Genomic DNA, 23,322 nt, shown 5'->3' with positions numbered 1-23,322 from the left:
ATCTTGATGGTTGTGGCTCCCGGGAACCATTTATTGGATAACCCACACCCCTTTAAGGTTTATCGATAAAATTGTGTATTTCGAATGGCTTAACTAATCCCTTTTTAAGATTTTATTGGAATAGGTTTTTCTATATATTGAGAAATTTCAATGTCAATCCAAAGGTAAAATATGATATGCAAACATTATTAAAAAAATAGGTCATTATATGTGTCCTTTTAACACCCTTTATCACTGTTACACAGAGCAATACTGAAGAGAAAACAAAATTCTTATACAGTCGTGAGTCACCCTATTATCCAACCTCATTTTTAAGTACATTTATAATAATTGTCAGAATGTAAGATAAATTCGTTTTATTTCGCAACAAATTTTCAAATATATTTTTATTTTTAAAGCCTGAATGAAAAACAAAATCCGAAAATGACTTCATAATAATTGCTATTTTGTTTCATTTCTGAGTTAAAGGAATTTGTTCGTAATTTGAACATTTCTTGTGGGTATTTTAGCACATCTGCATGCCAACCCTGAACCGCACACATTTTTGACGTTCGCGTTTGATTTGTCGGCAAAATATCGTCGGTTTTCAAGGAAATGTTTCTAAACTGCAACTTCTAGTTGACGTGTTAGTTTTCCCCAATGAAAATTAGATTAAATTCTAAAATGACTAAAGAGAAAAGTTTAGCATTTAGATATCTACACATTTTTGTTGTAGTTTCTGTTTATTGGTGAGTGATTTACATAATATTAGTAATAATAAATTATTATCTATCTAATCTGAATTAATAATTGTTAAACCTGAAGTGTTTTATGATTTTTTTTTGCAGAACGAATTTTCCATTGCTTAATTTTTAGAAAATATGTACATTAGTTTACAAAATAATTAAATATGTAAAATTATTTTATATAAATGTCCAGATCCTTTTTTTAAATGGTATTCTTTTTTCACACGCCTTCCGTGAAAAAAACGTGTACAAGAAAAAATTTAATGTCATTTAACCCCATCCGAAGTTGTTTCGATTGAAACTGACCACACCAACGTAATTAAATTTTGTCTTGAATTTATTGATGTCGTTAGTAAATTCCTTTTTGTTTTTGTATTTATTTAATACAAATTTATTTTACAATATAAAAAATATATTGTTTGAATTTAAAAATACATATATCTTAACACTAGGTGGCTACCCACTTTCTGGGTAGGTAGGGTATTTCTACCTTTTACGCTGGTCCTACTTGAATTCCTGTAAAGGCAGTGCTGACCAATAATTCCAAATGAATATTGTATACCAATCTTTTTGTAAGGGTCCCAACTATACATATTTACATGTATAAATACAAGTCTCCCATTTTATTATCTTATTGTCTCTTGTAAGGAAGAATATTTAATCAAAGTAAACTATACTAAGCCAGTAGATTGGGTAATAAATTCTTGCACTTGTGGCACAGGAGATGCGGAAATTGTTATTTTTATTTGTAATGATTTGTGCAATAGTGAAAACTAATGTTTTGTAATGTATACATTTTTTACACTTAAAAATGGCCCAAAACTGACTTTTTTTTACCCGTCACAGGTGATCTACGAGGGTGGTCTGAAAAGTTTCCGACCTAAGAATGAAAAAAGGTTTTTTTCCTAAGTTTTTTATTTATTTTTCTACATAATCTTCTTGTAACTCTACACTCTTCTCCCAGCGATGCTCCCATCTCTCTAACCCATCCAAGTAGTACTCGGCGTTTTTCTCTGCAAAATAATTGACAAAAATCTCTGCCCTTCGAGGGCAGTTTTTAGATTAGGGAACAAAAGGAAGTCTCTTGGGGCTAGATCTGGTGAGTAAGGCGGATGGTCAAGCAGTTCAAACCGTAATTCGTGGATTTTTGCCATGGCAACCGCTGAGGTGTGAGACGGTGCGTTGTCTTGGTGAAATAGGATTTTCTTTTTCTGCAAATGTGGCCGTTTTTCCGTAATTTCTGACTTCAGCTTGTCAAGTATTGATGCGTAGTATGCTGTTATAGTTTTTCCTTTATGAAGATAATCAATTAAGATAACTCCGTGACTATCCCAAAAAACAGTTGCCATCACTTTCCCAGCCAAGAAAACAGTTTTTGCTTTTTTTTGGAGCCGGTTCCCCCTTTGCAGTCCACTGTTTTGACTGTATTTTTGTTTCGGGCGTATAATGGTGTATCCAAGTTTTGTCCACTGTAATTAATCGGCGCCAAAATTTGGATTCATTGCGCCTAAACTGCGCCAACAGAGCGTTGGAAATGTTCATTCGAACACGTTTTTGGTCTAACGTGAGCAAACGCGGCACCCAATGCGCGGACAGCTTTCTCATGTCTAATTCTTGATTTAATATGACAGACACATTTTTTGGACATTTTCATAACCGCTGCTAGCTCTCTCATTTTAATTTGGCGGTCGTCTAACACTATTTGGTGAAGTTTATCGTCAGTAGTTGCAGTTTTTGGACGTCCCGAACGTTCATCGTCTCCCAAACTCGTTTAAATTCAGCTGCCCAAAATTTTACTGTGGTAAATGATGGTGCAGAGTCCCCATACACAGAGTCCAACTCATCTTTGATTTGCGTAGGCGTATTGCCTTTCAAAAACAAAAATTTAATAACAGCTCGATACTCAATTTTTCCATTTTCACAAAAACACTCACATCGACTCACTCAAACGACTGTCATCTAAAAACTGCGCGTCCAAAATGGCCGAAACTTTGGTGAGTAACTATCAAAAGATGCACAACTATATTCACTAGCTTTTATTGACGAGTACCGCCATTTTTGCGTTGAGGTGGGAAACTTTTCAGACCACCCTCGTATATAAATAAAAATGTAAATGTTTGTTTCTTTACAGTCTTAAATCTCCGAAAGTTCTTCATTGATTGCTTTCAAATTTTGACACAACGATGCATTTCAATACACATGTATTTTAATATACCTATATTATATAGATATCACCTGCTGGACTAACATTTTTTTTTAATAAAACAGTGCCATCTGTTGGACGTAAAAACAACATGCGCTATTGTTTTTCTATCTGCACAGACAGACTGAGCCATAGCAAAGCGTGGCGGAGTACAGCTGGTGAAGAAATAATGTTGTGTTTTTTTTTAAACAAAATCTGTTTGAGCTGCCACAACCTAGGGCCGCTATCTTAATTAATAATAGTATTTTACATATATAGATTTCAACACAAAATTTATGACCAGATCAAATATTATGAAATAGTATTCTTCTTTGACGAAGTTTAGATTTTCATTTTCTCCATTTGACATTTGACGCTGTGTTTGAATATTATCTTTCAGCTCTTGAATTGTTTGTGGATTATTAGCATAAATACTTTCCTTGACATAGTCTTGTGGAATTGAGTTTCGAAATCCAGGTGGCCAATGAATAGATGTCACCACTTGATGAAACTCAATGATTTTAAATCCAGCTAATGAATTTGTAATTGAGTCTTTCTAAGCAATTACTTGGCATTTTTACCGAAAGTTTTTCAAAGGTATAAAAGTCTTTCCATCATTTTCACTGCAACACTGGTGTCGAACTATGATGTTGAATTATTTGTTTCCATGAACCATGTATAAGTTTTGCTTGTATGGAAACGGTCATTTTGTATCCAGGGCTACAAATAATACTATCATTACATGTTTATTTACGTTTATGACCTGGTAAGTTTTTTCTCCCAATCTCTTTGATGTTTGAAATCTTATTATTGTCTAGCCACCGAGTGATTGATTATAGAAAAATCAGAAACCACAGTAATTATGTTGTTATTAAAAAATGAAATCACCACAGATTAGCAGTTTAGTAATAAATTAGAAATTATAAAAATCCCAATCCCAGCATGGCCAATCTCTTGTTGTCAGTTGCCAGCATTGATAATAGAAACAAAGGGAGATATGTCGCCGAGCTACAACTAAACTGCACGGACTACCAAAGCAGTGGAGCTAATGAAAGTTATGAGTTTGATGTATAGAGAGAAACAAAGGCAGGGAACCGCTGGGCGTAGATCACTCCAAATGAAATCAACAAATACCATTTTAAGTATTTCCAAAAAACGTGAAATAATTTATATACCACTGTTGTGAACCATGTGCGAGTCTACGCCGTGCAACTTGGCACAAAATTGACCAAATTTTAATACACATAGCCGACCGACCCGTGAGGTAGCGGTGTAACGTCTATCAGAACCCGCCCACCAATCACAGGGCGTTTAACTCTCTTACAGTTTTAACCTTTTTAATTATTCTAAATATAATAAAACTTATATATTCAGAATCATCATTTGTTGATCTACATGAAATTATGTTCTTTAAGTTTCCTATTTTCATTTCTTTAGGGTCATTTCCATATTGACGGTGTTCATCAACAAGACTTTGCTGAGCAGCGACACTCTGGGCCTTAATGCGCCCCTGTTCATCACGTGGTTCCAGTGCGTGGTCTCCTTCACAATATGCTATGTGATGAGCAAAACTCAGGGGATTCCAGGGGTGTTCAAGTTTCCCGAAGGAACTCCCTGGAATTGGGACACCGTTAAAAAGGTACGCCACTTAAGGCACTTCCAGATTAAGCCTTCTTCTTTGGTTGTTTCCACATAGCACTGTGATCATTGTGATCCGCTCTCCATTTTCCCTGGTGAATAAGGCTCCTCCACTCTTAGATTAAACCTAGATAAATAGTTTACTTATCTATATTGGAGCTTATTATCTTTTAATGCCATTTGTAAATCTTGTGCAAAGCAGATTATTGTATATCAATAATTCTTATCTTTTTATTTCCGGAAATAATTTATCTATACAATATTAACAAAAATTATGGTACATGGTATCGTAACTAATGTAATAATTTATTTCTTTATTATAATTGTTTGAAAATATGCATAATTTCTTTTAATAAGGTTTTTATTTCAAATATGCTAACTGCAGTAGAATAATAATGCTTTGGTAGCAATTCCACTTTTATAGTGTAAACAATTATTATGTCTCATTGTTAAAAATCGTGTTACGAAAATCAATAAATTCTTATCTGAACAACGAGGCTGAATAATTAAAATGTTTACTGTGTTTCCAAAAGCTAGTCCGGACTTGAGAATCTAATGTATTTGTTTCTGAAACATTTTTATTTGAATGTTTTAATTTTTTTTTCTATTGTTAAGTGGGTAAATAAAACTTTAAAATTTCCATTACATAAAATTTAAAACCTTTATATTTAAACCCTATGATTCATTTTTGGGGTATTATGCCACGTTGCGTTACCTCCTCCTTAAGCCAACATTTCGGACAGCATTACAGTATCTATCATCAGGGCAGATAATAATCGATGTGGTAAAGTATGTGCTTATCAGAGGCGGCTCCAGGGGTCCAGAAGTGGAAGGTCAAACGAAAAAAAATCAATATGAAATGTTAATACATATTGCTAATGCGTAGTGAATATTATAAAAACGCCAATGTATTTAATTAATTTGCCAGTTCCCACCTTTTCTGAAGCCGGTAGTACAATATTGTTTAATTTAACGTTATTTATTTACACATATAACTAATTAGTTTTTTTTCTTTAAAAGATCTTTTCGTATTAAAAGTTTTAATTTTAATTTGTGTTAACTCCAAACTCAGTCCATTGTTTATCAGTAGACTTAAATAGTAAACGATGAAATCAAAAGTACCTATATATTCATTTTATTGAACCCGCAAATGCACTGATAAAAACAATAACTTTTGTTTTTAACCTCTTTATTTTTCTCTTTTGTAACATAAACTAATTGTCACTTCATTTGAATACATTTGTCATGAATCAATGAATTGTTTGCGATTTCTTTCGATATGATATCTACAGAATTTGACATTTTAAATTATTCCACGCAAATTATGTCAACAATGGATAAACATAATTTCGCCAACTAATATTCAAGTTCAAGATGGCTAAAATTTATAACAAAAAAAACTTACGACTGACATTTTTTCACAACTCTCTCTAATACCATAATAATCTAATGTCATAGATATCTCTATCTCACCGCGGTCATGATACTAAGCACATGTCAGACATGATAGTGTTTACCTCCTTTCTCTGTATAGCAAAGAGAAAGAAAGGAGACAGCTTGGGGACAAAACTTGAAGTGACCCACGCTAGGTACATACAGCAGCTTCTCATTTGGACTCTAGATGGCACTGGAACTCGCTATTACCATACAAATGTGCATGAATATTAAAAATAAATTAATAATCGTTTAGTTTGTTAAATCCTTTTTTATATTAATACTATTGTAGCATATTTTGGGAGGTCATTGACCAAAATACCTCCGTAGACGAGCTGCCGCTGGTGCTTATCTATGTAAATTCCGAGTAACATAAATGGAGAGACGAACCCTGAAGCCATGCTAATATCTTCAAGACACCCTTCCCTATTCCAGCACTGTTCACTTCTTCAAATGAAATACCATCAACCACGTACGAAGACATCGACCTCTCGATTACCGAGAACATGATACATAATAGCGGCAATGGACCACGCTAAAGCCGGAACATCAGCAGAACATGATGGATTGAGCATTGAACACGTCAAACAGGCTGGGATAGCTATTGTGCAATTGCTGGCGATGTTGTTTTCCGTCATGATAAATAATGGATATTTGCCTAAATTTTAACACACATCTGTCGGGAAAGGTAGTTCTACCCGTTCGGTCTATTGATGCTTAATGCCGGGAAGGGTAGTTCTACCTTTCGCGCTGACCTCATTTCAATGGCAGAAAAGACGGAATTATTCAATGTTTTTATATCAATATTATATACCAATCTCTTTGTAAAGGTTCCAACTATATGTACATAATTATATAATCTATCTTTCCAATTCTCATCTACTGCTCATACACCCACCCCTAGTATTCATTATTAACAACTATATTGCACACTGTTTTCGTACTCTCTCTTTCAAAAAGATAAGAATAAATCATATGAAATCAGAACTTTTAAAGCCATAGATGACGGAAAGATAATAATTTAAAAATGATGATTTTGTAAATTGTACAATCTAACCAGATAATGTGTTTATGTATTGATAAAAATAGTATAAGTAGTTGCCACAGAATTGCTCAGGGAAACGTTTTTTATGACTGTGTTAAACAATGTTAATTTAAGTAGTTTTGCCATGGATAGCATGTAAATTGTTTATAGCACATAAAAAGTAACTGCTTTAGTTAAAAAGAGGTGCAGTATTTTTTAAGGTAAAATATAGGTAAAGTGGTATTCGTGTTTTATTATTGAAAAGGTTAATTTTTGTATTTTAAATATTTGCCATAAATAAATTGCTCGAAATTACTTCAGCTATGTTAAGTAACCAGATTTTAATCTTTCTATCTTTCAGTCATCTATGGCTTTAAAAGTTCTGATTTCATATGATTTATTCTTACCTTTCTGAAAGAGAGAGTACAAAAACAGTGTGCAATATAGTTGTTAATAATGAATACTAGGATCGGGTGTATGAGCAGTAGATGAGAATTGGAAAAGCTGAGAATTGAAAGAAGGGTGTTTTCATTAAACTCCTTTAATGGAGGACTGAACGCGGCTGCCGCTAGCCATTGACGTTTAGTCGTTAGTTCAATACAGAATTATTGGATGGGGGGGGGTCATACAATAAGATTTTAACCCCGATCAAAGTGGTCCAGAAGCTAATCCTCAAAGTAATCCTCAAGAAACCCTCCACGTATCCAACAGAAACGCTATTCACAGATTTCGGGGTGCCCCGAGTAGAAGATATATTCAAGAAAAATGCAATTATCCAAATTTATAAAGTTAATATAATCAAAAAATTTGAAACCCACTTATCTAAAAGATATCAATACTATATCAAAATTCCAAAATGTAATACCAAACAAATGCAAAATAACTATAAATATTTAGGAATAAAGTATTTCAACAACCTTCCGATTGAAATAAAGAAATTAAAGGATATTAACATACAAACTAAAACTGAAGTTACTCTTTCAGAAATAATTAACTAAATAATTGCCTGTTTTTCCCTTCATTGATATTTATTATCAGTCTATACTCATCGCCACTGTATTTAGATTTTGTCTCTTTATATATTGTTCCTATCATATATATATATATATATATATACTTACTTATAGCATAATGATATTCTATTTTTCTTATAATTAGTGTAACTCTCTCGCCAAGCACAAGAACCAGTTTCTTCATTGGTGAGATTGCGAACATAAATATATTTTGTAATGTAAATATATTTTTTTATGTACTCATATTATATCCTGTACCCACTTATATACATATATTAAATAAAAAAAATAAAAAATATGCTTGAGTCCGGTCATGTCAAGAGTTGGAATAACAGAAGAGTATGTATGAGACAATGTATGAATGTGAATGAAGCAAGGAGTGTGTTCCAAGACTGGGTCCTCTTTGCTTACCCCTGTGGAGAAACGGCATGATGGTTAGTCAGTTATGTAGTCATTCAAACAACACCTACAAATCAAAGAAAGTACAGACTTAGAATAAACCAAATCTTTTGTCCCATTACACAAATTTGTCAATAGATCAGATCTATCTACGTGTTGTAATATAAAGCGGGAATAATTTTGACTTGTCTTTGACACTGCGAATGAATTCTTTACACTATATGAAAATGAAATTCTTTGTATACACCACTTTTAAATAATAATAATCTACACGTTTCAAAGTCAATGGTTTCTTCGTCAGGATAATAATTATATTATTATGAAATACTTTGTATTATACACACTCCTTGCCTCATTCACATTCATACTCTTCTATTATTCTGACTCTTGACATGGGCCGACTGAAGTTCTGATTCACTTGATCGTGCCATGTCTATATCGGGCGTTCCCAACATCTGCTACCACTTTACATTTGCGTTATATATTCTCCCTACACTCTTTTCTTCACTCATTCGCTCTACATGCTCAAACCATCTAAGCGTTCCTTTTTAATTTTACTCATTACATTTACATTAGAGTTGCTTTCTTTGCGGATCTCCACATTTCTCACACGATCATACATGGTTTTACCATACATACGCCTCAGGGATCTCATTTCTACAGCATTCAGTCTACTTTCATCCTTCCTCTGCCAGTTCCATGCCTCACTTCCATACATCAGGGTAGGTACCAGCAATCCATTGTGGACTGCTAGCTTCGCTTCTTTGGCCAATTTTTTCTAAGCGCCAACTGCATTCAGTCCTCCATTAATCGAGTTACCTGCATTTACCCTTCTTTCAATATCTCTGTCAGCCTTCCCATTCATCAGAAAAATACTTCCTAAATACACAAACCCATCCACCTGCTCCAAGTATTCCTCATTCACAACTATATTGCACACTGTTTTCGTACTCTCTCTTTCAAACACCATTACTCTCCTAGACACGATCTTCCTGTAGATTATTATTAATTAAAAGTGGTGTATACAACGTATTTCATCTACACATAATTAAAATGACGCCACAAAGTAATTTTGCAACTATTAAAGAAGTGAATTCTTTACAACTTAATGATTTTTTTTCAGGTTCTTCCATTGTCCATCATGTTTACTGGCATGATTGCATCCAGTAACATCTGCCTTCAGTATGTGGGAGTTGCGTTTTACACGATCAGCCGGTCGCTGACCACCGTGTTCAACGTGGTCTTTGGCTACATGCTCCTAGGCCAAAAGACGTCCATGAAGTGCGTTGCCAGCTGCGCCTTGATCGTGTCAGGCTTTTGGCTCGGGATAGATCAAGAAAAACTGATTGGTGAGAGATTTCAAATATTCTTTTAATTCATTTAGTCTATTTTGAAGAACTCCATTTTAATTTAACTAGCTGAAGTCCCTGGCATTTCCTGGGCTTTATGCAGAGTTTTTCGAAATGGAATTGAGACCTTCAAAAATTGCTTTTAATTTTATTACCAATGCCCTTATTTATTTCTATGTAAATTGTCGGAAATTATTGATGGTTATTACCGTATCGAGAATATAAATTTGACTTAAGGTCGTTAAGGCAATAACCGGAACTGGTGATGATCTGGCTTGTAAGCCACACAGACCATCAGGGAATAAATAATCCCCTATGAAAAAAATGGGTTGATTACAAAATTCACTCTGCATTAAACGTAACAACTTATCATCCAGCCACTAAATACAAAAAAACAGAGAACTCACCGAATATATTACTCGCATTGAGATTGGCAGCGATTCCTTAATCTCCAAATTCGGCAGCGGACGGCAATCAGCACAATAACACTTGCATTCGCACCATGATAAAATAATCTGTCACGACAAGCTCTCAAGTTAAAATCAGAAGATGACAATCAGGACTAGTGGTGCCCTCTCTTGTCAAACAATATAATTCAGATGAATCCAGCTGCTTAAATGCACAGATGACTGAATTTCATTGTCACTCCCTGCAGAGCTAGATCTATGCGAGAATTCCCAGAGAGGTCTATAATATCACTATTTTTAATTTTAAGTTAACTAAGTTTTAGTGTACTGCTTCTCCAGGAACCTTTCAACTGTCAAAAAACAAAATGACGCTGAATGACCATTTGATGACAATGTTACATTTCAATTTTTGCGAAACAACTGGGCCTAAGTTTTGTCTTGTCCTGGAATCTTATATTAGGTAATTTTACATATCTTTTTAACACATTATTTTTTTAACAGGAACATTATCATTATATGGGACCATATTCGGAGTTTTGGGGTCACTTACGCTCTCCTTGTACTCTATTTACACGAAGCAAGTCCTGCCGCACGTAAACCAGGAGATCTGGCTTTTGTCCTACTACAACAACGCCTACTCCATCCTCCTCTTTCTGCCGCTGATCATCTTCAGCGGGGAACTCAGCACCATCGTGAACTTTAAGCACCTCACTGACTCGGTGTTTTGGCTGCAGATGCTCGGCAGTGGAGTTTGCGGATTCGCAATAGGATATGTGACGTCGTTACAAATTAAGGTATGTATATAAATAGGTATTTTTTTATTGTTTAACCCATAGAGTAATGAAGAACATAAGAAATGCCTTGTGGACATGTTTCGTAATCAAATATTTATCCAATCGGGGCTTAACCTATTGGCCTCGAACCTCGCCGGCCCGCTGTGGGTGCATTGCTGTTAAACTTCAATCTCGCCAGCACGGCAGGCCTGAAGTATGGCTTAAAAAAGAAAAATGGACTTACAAGTGACATATGTATTTCAAATTTTCAATTCCAATCGCTCTATACATAATGAAGCATTCATTTTGTATTATTGGCAATAATACGTTGGTAAAGTTTTTCCCTGATATTTACAAATTAAGTTTTGTTAGTGATCGGCGTTTTGATACAGAATTAATTTGTAGGTGAGTGCCAATTTTTTTTATCTTAACAATTCGGAGGTGTGAATTCAAAACTGTGTTTACAAAATTCAATCTGGGATGTCAGGCGAGTGTAAGTGAGACAGAACTTATTGGGTTAAATAGAACATTTGTTTAGAAGGCATTTCTAGTTTTCTTCTTTATTCTACAGTTTAACCTGCAAGCTGTTGCGATTTTTCTATGAAAAGTAGCAGGGGTACGATGTTAAGCACATCTCGGATCGTTGTGTTTCTTATTCGATCCCATTTTGTAAATTTTGTCACTCTTCTCGTAAATCTCATTTGGGCAGCTTGGATCATAAATTGACGTATACACCATCCTCATCTAGATTTGGTGACTGTATGTAAGTGTGGGGCGATAAACTGACTTATACACCATGCTCATCCAGATTTGGTGACTGTATGTACGAGTGGGGTGATACACTGACTTATACACCATGCTCATCCAGATTTGGTGACTGTATGTAAGAGTGGGGCGATACACTGACTTATACACCATGCTCATCCAGATTTGGTGACTGTATGACCGTATGTAAGAGTGGGGCGATAAACTGACTTATACACCATGCTCATCCAGATTTGGTGACTGTATGTAAGAGTGGGGTGGTACACTGACTTATACACCATGCTCATCCAGATTTGGTGACTGTATGTACGAGTGGGGTGATACACTGACTTATACACCATGCTCATCCAGATTTGGTGACTGTATGTACGAGTGGGGTGATACACTGACTTATACACCATGCTCATCCAGATTTGGTGACTGTATGACCGTATGTAAGAGTGGGGCGATAAACTGACTTATACACAATGCTCATCCAGATTTGGTGACTGTATGTACGAGTGGGGTGATACACTGACTTATACACCATGCTCATCCAGATTTGGTGACTGTATGTAAGATTGGGGCGATACACTGACTTATACACCATGCTCATCCAGATTTGGTGACTGTATGTAAAAGTGGGGCGATACACTGACTTATACACCATGCTCATCCAGATTTGGTGACTGTATGTAAAAGTGGGGCGATACACTGACTTATACACCATGCTTATCCAGATTTGATGACTGTATGTACGAGTGGGGCGATACACTGACTTATACACCATGCTCATCCAGATTTGGTGACTGTATGACCGTATGTAAGAGTGGGGCGATAAACTGACTTATACACCATGCTCATCCAGATTTGGTGACTGTATGTACGAGTGGGGTGATACATTGACTTATACACCATGCTCATCCAGATTTGGTGACTGTATGTAAAAGTGGGGCGATACACTGACTTATACACCATGCTCATCCAGATTTGGTGACTGTATGACCGTATGTAAGAGTGGGGCGATAAACTGACTTATACACCATGCTCATCCAGATTTGGTGACTGTATGTACGAGTGGGGTGATACACTGACTTATACACCATGCTCATCCAGATTTGGTGACTGTATGTACGAGTGGGGTGATACATTGACTTATACACCATGCTCATCCAGATTTGGTGACTGTATGTAAGAGTGGGGCGATACACTGACTTATACACCATGCTCATCCAGATTTGGTGACTGTATGACCGTATGTAAGAGTGGGGCGATACACTGACTTATACACCATGCTCATCCAGATTTGGTGACTGTATGTAAGAGTGGGGTGGTACACTGACTTATACACCATGCTCATCCAGATTTGGTGACTGTATGTACGAGTGGGGTGATACACTGACTTATACACCATGCTCATCCAGATTTGGTGACTGTATGTACGAGTGGGGTGATACACTGACTTATACACCATGCTCATCCAGATTTGGTGACTGTATGACCGTATGTAAGAGTGGGGCGATAAACTGACTTATACACAATGCTCATCCAGATTTGGTGACTGTATGTACGAGTGGGGTGATACACTGACTTATACACCATGCTCATCCAGATTTGGTGACTGTATGTAAGATTGGGGCGATACACTGACTTATACACCATGCTCATCCAGATTTGGTGACTGTATGTAAAAGTGGGGCGATACACTGACTTATACACCATGCTCATCCAGATTTGGTGACTGTATGTAAAAGTGGGGCGATACACTGACTTATACACCATGCTTATCCAGATTTGATGACTGTATGTACGAGTGGGTCGATACACTGACTTATACACCATGCTCATCCAGATTTGGTGACTGTATGACCGTATGTAAGAGTGGGGCGATAAACTGACTTATACACCATGCTCATCCAGATTTGGTGACTGTATGTACGAGTGGGGTGATACATTGACTTATACACCATGCTCATCCAGATTTGGTGACTGTATGTAAAAGTGGGGCGATACACTGACTTATACACCATGCTCATCCAGATTTGGTGACTGTATGACCGTATGTAAGAGTGGGGCGATAAACTGACTTATACACCATGCTCATCCAGATTTGGTGACTGTATGTACGAGTGGGGTGATACACTGACTTATACACCATGCTCATCCAGATTTGGTGACTGTATGTACGAGTGGGGTGATACATTGACTTATACACCATGCTCATCCAGATTTGGTGACTGTATGTAAGAGTGGGGCGATACACTGACTTATACACCATGCTCATCCAGATTTGGTGACTGTATGTAAAAGTGGGGCGATACACTGACTTATACACCATGCTTATCCAGATTTGATGACTGTATGTACGAGTGGGTCGATACACTGACTTATACACCATGCTCATCCAGATTTGGTGACTGTATGACCGTATGTAAGAGTGGGGCGATAAACTGACTTATACACCATGCTCATCCAGATTTGGTGACTGTATGTACGAGTGGGGTGATACATTGACTTATACACCATGCTCATCCAGATTTGGTGACTGTATGTAAAAGTGGGGCGATACACTGACTTATACACCATGCTCATCCAGATTTGGTGACTGTATGACCGTATGTAAGAGTGGGGCGATAAACTGACTTATACACCATGCTCATCCAGATTTGGTGACTGTATGTACGAGTGGGGTGATACACTGACTTATACACCATGCTCATCCAGATTTGGTGACTGTATGTACGAGTGGGGTGATACATTGACTTATACACCATGCTCATCCAGATTTGGTGACTGTATGTAAGAGTGGGGCGATACACTGACTTATACACCATGCTCATCCAGATTTGGTGACTGTATGACCGTATGTAAGAGTGGGGCGATACACTGACTTATACACCATGCTCATCCAGATTTGGTGACTGTATGACCGTATGTAAGAGTGGGGCGATACACTGACTTATACACCATGCTCATCCAGATTTGGTGACTGTATGTACGAGTGGGGCGATACACTGACTTACACACAAAAAACCTAAAACTTTTCACAGTCCACCATATTGTAAGTAACTAAATATGTAATATAAAGAATGATTATTGTTAATCATGTTAAGGTAAGTATGTTTCTGTATCTGTTTGTATATATTAAGATAAATCCTAGCTAGTAATATTTGTACAGCGCCCTTGAGGTGATTTTTCAGAAAAACGGCGCTATACAAATTATCCAATTCTTATACTATTATGGTGTACTGTGCAAAAACTGTATACATATTTGATATGAATGGTGTATTATTCGTAAACATTAAAATAGAATATTGGATGACTTCCAGGAAGGTAAAAACATGTTTGTTTGCTAATCGTGTAGTTCTGAAAAATAATTCACCACGGCGGAATTAATGAATCAGTTTATGGGTTAAGAAAAAATAATAAGCATTGTTCTAATGTAAGTCATAATCTTAACTAAAAAACAGAAAACATGTGTGTAGAAGCAGCATAAACTCCTGAACGGTGATCTGTGGCGTTTTGAAATATGCACAATTTTTTCTGTCTAGAATTTCTAAGAAACTGTTTTCAGCATCCAAATGTCAATTTCATTATGAGCTATGGAGCTTTGAAATATCCATTTTACCTAAAAATAGACAATATGCCCATACTGTTTGTTTCATCGATGTTCAATTTTTCAATAAGAAATCAGGCACAGCTAGGTAGTTAGTAACTATTAGTTTGAACATAATAAAAATATAATTTAGCTCTATTTAATTTTTTATTTAAATCTATTTTACGCTAGATTAAGAAATGATTTTTTAGTCTAAGCAGTCTTCATAATTAAACAAAGCCTGCTTCGTAAACATCTAGTCACCTGTGTAAATGCAAATTAATCAACGCCACCTGATAATAAACTGGCTTTTCTTTCCATTACGCTACTTCCTTGCATATTTTATTTTTAATGGCTGCTCACACATTATTTTAATTTAATAAAATTAATTTATCATTACTCCCGTCCAAACATGATGACGTAAATATAAACATGAATTCACATCGAGACAGTGTTAAGTGCTGTATTTGAGCAGTTTTTTTGCTATTGAAGACATTCTTCATCATTGACCGCCTCCACTCTTGCTGTCTCCCTTCAATTCCTTGTGCTTAAGGGTACATTAGAGTCACTTTCACACTGTCAAAAGTCACCCAAGCTTAGGCCTCCCAATACTCCTTACTCCTGCAGGCTTATTATCAGAGATGTGCAAAATGGGTACCCAAAACCATTTGAAATGCAAAATGGAAATGGGTCAAAACTTTTCCATTTGAAAATGCAAAATGGGTTTTAGAAAAGCATTTCAAATGCAAAATGCAAAATACCTATTTTCAAAATGCATTGAAAATGCAAAATGGTTTCTAAGGTCAAACAATTAAAATAATTATAGAATTTTTAAACAATTTTGTCATTTAATAATGGACATCAATGTAGAACAAACATATTACATGATGGTAAATCCAAAAACACCACGACTACAGATTATGAAACCACAAAAAATTTGCGCGGGACTAATGTTGCCAACGTAAAAACATAGAAACTGCTATCTAACATTTAATATTACAGCGTCATGGCCCCATGTTCAGTATTTGAATCAGTATTTTTTTTGTAATGGTATCACTCAATTGCCAGGGCTCCTACCAGGGAGCAACTTGACAAATGTAAATTATCTCTCAAAGCGAGGTTGAGGACCGACTGATATTTGGGGCTTATGAAAAAAAGATGAGTGGAGATAGTAGGAAGAATGTTGCAAAAAAGCATTTAAAATGGAAAATGCATTGAGAAAAGCATTTAAAATGCAAAATGCAAAATGGTTTTTAAAAAAGCATTTAAAATGCAAAATGAAAAATACCCATTTTGCATTTTGCATTTCCATTTGAAATGGATTTATTTGAAATAAAGCACATCTCTGCTTATTATAGAGAATCCTATTTGGTGATGTGCTTTATGTCCTGCCTAGCAGAGTCTTCCCAGTTTTATGTGACTGGGTTAACAAATGCTCAGGAGTCGTGGGTTCAATTTCAAGTCCTCCATCATTGGACAAGCAACATCTTCCGCTTATGATGATGGTGGTAGTATGAGTTTTTCAAATATTGTCAGGTTATTTGTAATCCGGAAATGTTGAATTTCTTTATTTTTTAAAAATAATCTTGCTATTGATTGGTAAAGCTTGTAACAGAATTTATGTATTTTTTCTTCTTCTTTCGTATGGCTGGGATATAACATAGTAATAATAATATTTGGATGATTTATATAGCCCCGTTTTTGTGCAAACTCACCTCAACATACTTCCCTTGAACACTTAAAAAAAAAAAAACATTATTTCTTAAGATAATCTCTATTCAGATGCCTAATTGAAAATAATTATATGAAATTATAAAAAAGCACATCTAGTTCTTTTATTTAACATGTTATAGATGTGAAAAAATTCACAGTATTTCTTTAAATGCTACTGAACTCAAATATCAAGAGATTTTTACTCTATTTTAAATAAGTCCTCTTGTATCAAGTCTTTTCACAACAGTCGATCTTCAGTAATCTTCTTTTTCTTTTTGATCATAACTTAATGTAACTTTTGCTTCTAACATAGCCTTAATGTTAATATGTTTTTACTCTCCATTTTGCAGGTAACATCTCCGTTGACGCACAACATATCGGGCACGGCCAAAGCGTGCACGCAGACCGTCCTGGCCACGCACTGGTACAACGAGCATAAGCCCTTCCTCTGGTGGATGTCCAACACGTTCGTGCTGGGCGGGAGCGCCATCTACGCCCGCTTCAAGCAGCTAGAGATGGAGGAGGCGTCCAAAGTCATCATCGCTGACAAGGAGGAGAAAGAGAATTTAGTCTGACCGAGGACATTGCCAGGAGATAAGCACCCGTAACCTACTCGAATCATAAGTACCGGATACACTTTATAAACATATTATTCTCTAGTAAGCATTCTCCATGTAAAGCATCACCTTTCTGGTGATAGGCAGCAAGCTTTTACGTTAAGAGAAATGACTGCGTGGCCTTTATCATACAACTTAAATTTGGATGTGAGGCCAAACTAAATAATATATTTTTTAAATCAAAAGGTATATCAATTATCTAGTACGGATGTGAGCTATTTATTTGTTTGTATTGTAAATTATAAAACACATATAGGCCATTAAAGAATTTTATTTTCATGGTTTTAGAGACAACTCTGACATTTTTTTGTTAATTAAGGGTAATTATTAAAAAAAAATAATCATTAATGTTAATAATGTAATGCAATATAAAATTTAAAAAAATAACATTGTAAAAGAAGCATTTGTTGGTTCGAATTTTAATTTAAATATTTTTGGCCCCTTACTAATGGGCGTGTTTTAGATTTTGTGCAGCTGAGAAACAACCATTACTCTACATTAAGGGTTGGTTATCGGTTGTGTAGGGTTTATTAGTAAGGCCCAACATCTTACATTATATTGTTGACACTTGAAATGACAATGAAACAGGCAGTTGCCTAGTATGGTGATTCAATTTATCAATGTCTTGTAAATGTCAATTAAATACCATGAATATTGTAAATATGTAAATAAAATTAAAATATGTCAAATTTGTGTTCCAATGTAAAATGGGTCATTTGTAATTTAAATTTAAGCTTATCAAAATGCGTTTTAAAAACATTTATTTATTTATTTTATATTTCTTCATGTTTCCATTGTAGGTAGGGAATAGTTATATATTTAAAATTTTGAATTTTAAAATTTTATTTGAAATTAACTCACAAATAATTTACAAAGTTGCCTCTAAAATCATTAAAATTTGAATTTTCAAATTTAAAACACAAATAAAAAATAAAAAAATAGCTCATATCCGTACTAGATATTTGCTACAACTTTTATGATTAAATTATTATTATTCAGTTTGATTGGGTTTTTTGGCCACAATTTTATATGTATTTAAGTTTCATATGAAAAATGCCATTTATTCGTTCTTCTAAACCCTATTCACAATGGTGTGTATAATCGTATAATGTTTTGAATTAACACCTTGGATAATATTGAATTAGATTCCTAAATAAACCATGACAACAATTTTTTGTTTTTTTTACCCCCTCCCAATTTAAAATGATTTATTACCGGTTAAACGACTTACTATTAACCCGTAATAATTCAATTTTAAAAATGATTTATTACCGGTTAAACTAACTTACTATTAACCAGTAATAAATCATTTTAAATTGGGAGGGGGTAAAATAGAATCATATAAATAAGTTGTCTAAACGTGGTTAAAACCACAGTTTGAAAATGGCCTTGAAAGCCGAAACAGCTGTAACAATAACAAAAACCAAAAAATACTTGCAGAATTTAATAATGTATTATTAAATTTGATTTTGATTAAATTTAAAAAAATAAATAAATGGAGTTCTACGAATTAAACACAAAACAATAAGTGAAAACCTTTAACGTTTAACCCTTTCAGTAAATGATACCTAAATATTGAATAATTTTTCCCCGATGTTTTTTTTGTCATTTTCTTTTATATAATTCATGAAAGTTTTCGATTATGCCGATTATGGAATTTAATGTTTGTCAAAGTGAATTTCAAGAATGTTTTTTTACGGGAATATGGTGACAACAGAAAGAGTAATGATAGTTTTATATTTTATTTGACTGTAAACTTTGTGTATTCCCGATAGCGTAATACGGAAAAAAAACTTATATTTTATGATATATTTAGGTGCAAATGTTGGAATGCATATCTATAGGATGTAATGAATATATATTTAAGTGTGTTGTGTTGTTATTTTAAGAGGCTTACTTAAAATTCTTATTAAAAGGGAGCACTTTATCCAAAGATTATGTAACTGGAACACAACTGGTGCAATTGATTATTCTGTTAAAGACTTTTGGGCTGCATTGTATTACGTATAAATAAATAGGATTTTAAAATAGAAATAAATAAAATTATGATGAATATATTTTTTTAATTTTTTAATAATTAATATACATACCTATTTATATAATTATCATTTAATTTCTCAAATGCTTGCATTTAAAAAAGCATTTATAAGTGATCAGCTATTTTCATATCACGTAAAATTAATAAGAATTAAATGTTTATTTTTCAACTAACCTTGCTACTTAAAATCTGATCAGCAGATTTACAATTTTTTATTGCTGAAATTGTGGAAGTAATTTTGAGATTTCTGAGTTTTTACTAATTCTGTATTATGTTGCCTCACGTTAAAACAGAGAGCTAAGTCAGTGATGCAACGTCAGCCAGCAACCAGGGCAACTCTTCGCTCCTCCAAGTGACCCAGTGCCATACCATTCAAATAGTTGGTTTATATTATTATTTGAAAACATGTAAATTTACTCTCTACATTATTAACTCTTTGCACGCGGCCGTATCAACTGTTGTTACGGCAAAAAGTCTATACTCACACGCGGCTGTATCAACAGTTGATACGGCAACTTTGACGGCCGATATTCCCGCTCTCTTTCGTCATAAATGTATTTCTTGCTCACTTGGACATTTGTAGAACTATCACGATGCTGACATCTACAAGAATTTCTCAAAAATAAAATTGTATTTCATAAAAAAAGATCGATAACCAAGTGCGTCTCTTCGCGCCTTTTAGTCCTTTAGTTTACATTTTTGTCAACGGATGGCGTTAGTACTAGTTTGTCATTCACAACTTTTCATAACTAAGAATGATAAGTGATCATGGTGTCCCACTTGTGTCTATAAACACAGTGGCCTAAGTACACACACACCGAGAATGGTTTATTTATGACGCCGAGTGAATGGCGGGACCACATTCAAAAGATACGGTACGTCTTTGTATGAAATTTTATGTTTTTGTTTTTATAAACATCTAAGAGTGTTGACACACGAGGATTTGTTTTCATATTGTGGAGAATAATCTGTTCTGTCTATATAGTCCAATAAATCATGCCAGAATGCTATAATTTGACATTTAATCGCATGCATAGGTATTTGAAAATATGTACCGCGTACGGGTATAGATAAAACGGAGCAAATTAACGCGTTCAAAAGGTTAATTTACTTCACTTTTCTTGATTTAAACTGACTTGAATGCATTACTAATGTTTGTTTCCTAAATATCTACCTTCAGCTTTTCATCTGCAGCGAAGCTAAACATTCATAAATAATTTGAATAGTGCAACCAATCTACATTGGTGGTAATCATAATAATAGGGAGATATGGCATGGTAGCGTACCGACCTATCAATGCCGCATAGTCATAGTTGTGCGTTTGATGTGTAGGTATGAAAAAAGGCTGGGCGCTGCTGTAGTATGCGTGAACGATGTTGGCGATGCTTTTGTGCCCCATTTTATACTAATAATGGTACATGGCCCATCTCGCGTAATGGTTTAGGACCTAGTTGAAAAACTTGCCCCGAACTCAAGCCTTCACCGTTACGCCACTGGCTTTATTATTATTTTAGTTTTATTTGACAAGATAATTTTCACATTAATTTACTTTATTTATGATTATCAACTTCAATTATTATTATAGCATTGTATCCATAGCACAAATTGTGCAAAAATTCCAAAAACGTATGTGTTTTAATAATGTAGAAAAAAACTAAAATTAAAGTAACTCGGTTAATAAACTGTGGTAAGACTGGTAGGGCTCTGTTATTTTGATGTATATGTATATTTAGAACTGTCTAAAAACTTATTTATTTAATGTATATACCGCACAAGAGTCCCAACTCTCTGGAGTATGTGAGACTTTGATATCCCCAATTGGGGTGTGTTTGGAGGCTGAAGGTAGCGGGAAGGGAAAAAGAGAAAGGCAAAAGGAAGTAACTGGCCAGTCAGATCTGGTCACCAAACACTGCTTTTAGATTATTTTAAATGAATAAATTGTGAAATAACACAATTTCATAGAATAAAATTAACTTGCACAAGCCAGGATATGAACCCGCGACCTCCAGATTGCTAGTCGAAAGCCTTACGCTTCAACCACGGAGGTCTTAAGAAAACTACTTCTAAAAAATTCAAAATTTAAAAAATGACAACATTTTTTAAAGTTTATTATTTTTTTTAAAATTAATTGACCAAACTGTATAGATTATTTGAGTCCCAGCGTATAAACATTTTACAATAAACCTTTGGAAAAACCTATCTGTGTTCCAAGATGGCCACTTAATTAGATTAGAATTAATCCCAATAAGGAAGTTGAGTAAAAAATATTTTGACTTATAAAAAATATGTTCATGTAGATCAAAAAATATCGATTCTAAATATATAAATATATTTCTATATTATTATTTTTAGAATTAGTTAAACGTTCTTGAAAAAGCATTCAATAGCAATAGACTGTATACGCTCCACGATTGGTCGAAAGAATTCTGACGTCACATGTGTCGTGATTGTACGTACAACAGATCACCTATGGTGCATCTCTTTCTATTACATGAGAGATGGTCGGTTTAGATGAGAGAGGTGTATAGGCCAAAGGTTTATTTGGGTTTGTCAAATATATGTACGTATTTGTTGTTATTATTATATGAAATGGATTTCTAAAGATACATATTCGTATAGTGCTTTATAATAATATGTTGTTTATTGCATAACTTAGAAGTTTTTATTATTATACATGTCACATAGCATGTGATACACTTCAGGCCGCCGGCCGCCCAGAAAAGTCAAACAGTGAACTGGGCTGTAAACCGTTATTTTACTATTGGTCTTTACTTTTCTGCGCGGTGGTCCTGAATTCGCGCGGGGAACGTCAACAAGTAGCGACGGCAATACCGTACAAGTACCGTACCGGGCGAGAAAAGCAAATATTCTAACTTAAAATATTAATTTAACTATGAAATCTTAATCAATTTTCTTTTTTTTTTAATAACATCAATTCTAATAGACGGTTAACATTGGTAAAAAAATTACTGGAATTCCTTGTTGAAGAATTACAAATTTTTCGATACAAAATGCTTATGCGACGTGGTTTTCACAGTTCGAATGACGTCACACCACACCCCGCCTCTTACCGCTCGGATTCCGCTCGTTTTGGCGGGCTTAATAAAATTTAAACTTTGAGAATTAATTTAATTAAGAAAACAAACTTTAAAAAAAAAAAAAAAATACCAGTATTTAAGTTTGAATGCGAACATTGATAAAAAAAAATAAAAAAAATGGACTCAACTTCCTTATTGTTTTCTATAGCCTTGTCTTGTGGGATGAAGTGTAGGTGTATTGTATTCTGTGCCAGTATTACATAATGTTACTAAGGAGTTGAAAACTATTGTGTACAGTGATAATAATACATTTTGTAGATTTAAAAAATCCTAAATGATGTAATCTAATACGATGAAATAAATAAAGTTTGTACATTATATTCCTTGCTATTTTTTATTCCAAAACAAAAAATATTTAGAAGCGAATTGAAACATTATAGCTTAGTGCTCATTATTCGTAATAACCGCAAATAGAAATAGTGTTTGATTCATTAGCCACAAACACATAGCTCTAGGCTCTTTTTTGTGAGAAAAATGACTTCCTGTGCTTTTGAGAGGTGCACAAATCATTCTTGAGAAAAAACCAAATCTGATGTTGTTTGTTTCCATTCGTATGTACTCAAAAATCATTAG

At 34.6% G+C, this 23,322-nt stretch overlaps 1 protein-coding gene across 1 annotated transcript; it reads left to right on the top strand.

The window, feature by feature from the left end:
- The first annotated feature begins 561 nt into the window (after window positions 1-561).
- Window positions 562-21,848, top strand: nac (GDP-fucose transporter nac). Its single transcript, XM_089641122.1, has 5 exons — window positions 562-728; window positions 4,345-4,546; window positions 9,539-9,764; window positions 10,673-10,965; window positions 17,347-21,848. The coding sequence occupies exons 1-5, from the start codon at window positions 640-642 to the stop codon at window positions 17,569-17,571; spliced, it is 1,035 nt and encodes a 344-aa protein (XP_089497248.1). The 5' UTR covers window positions 562-639; the 3' UTR covers window positions 17,572-21,848.
- Window positions 21,849-23,322: the final 1,474 nt, after the last annotated feature.

This window comes from Hesperophylax consimilis, chromosome 16, assembly GCF_061612785.1.
Source record: "Hesperophylax consimilis isolate HC1 chromosome 16, BYU_Hcon_1.0, whole genome shotgun sequence".
Taxonomy (NCBI): Eukaryota; Metazoa; Arthropoda; class Insecta; order Trichoptera; family Limnephilidae; genus Hesperophylax; species Hesperophylax consimilis.
The sequence above is the reverse complement of the archived record's forward strand: the minus strand, read 5'-3'. Positions and strand labels throughout refer to the sequence as shown.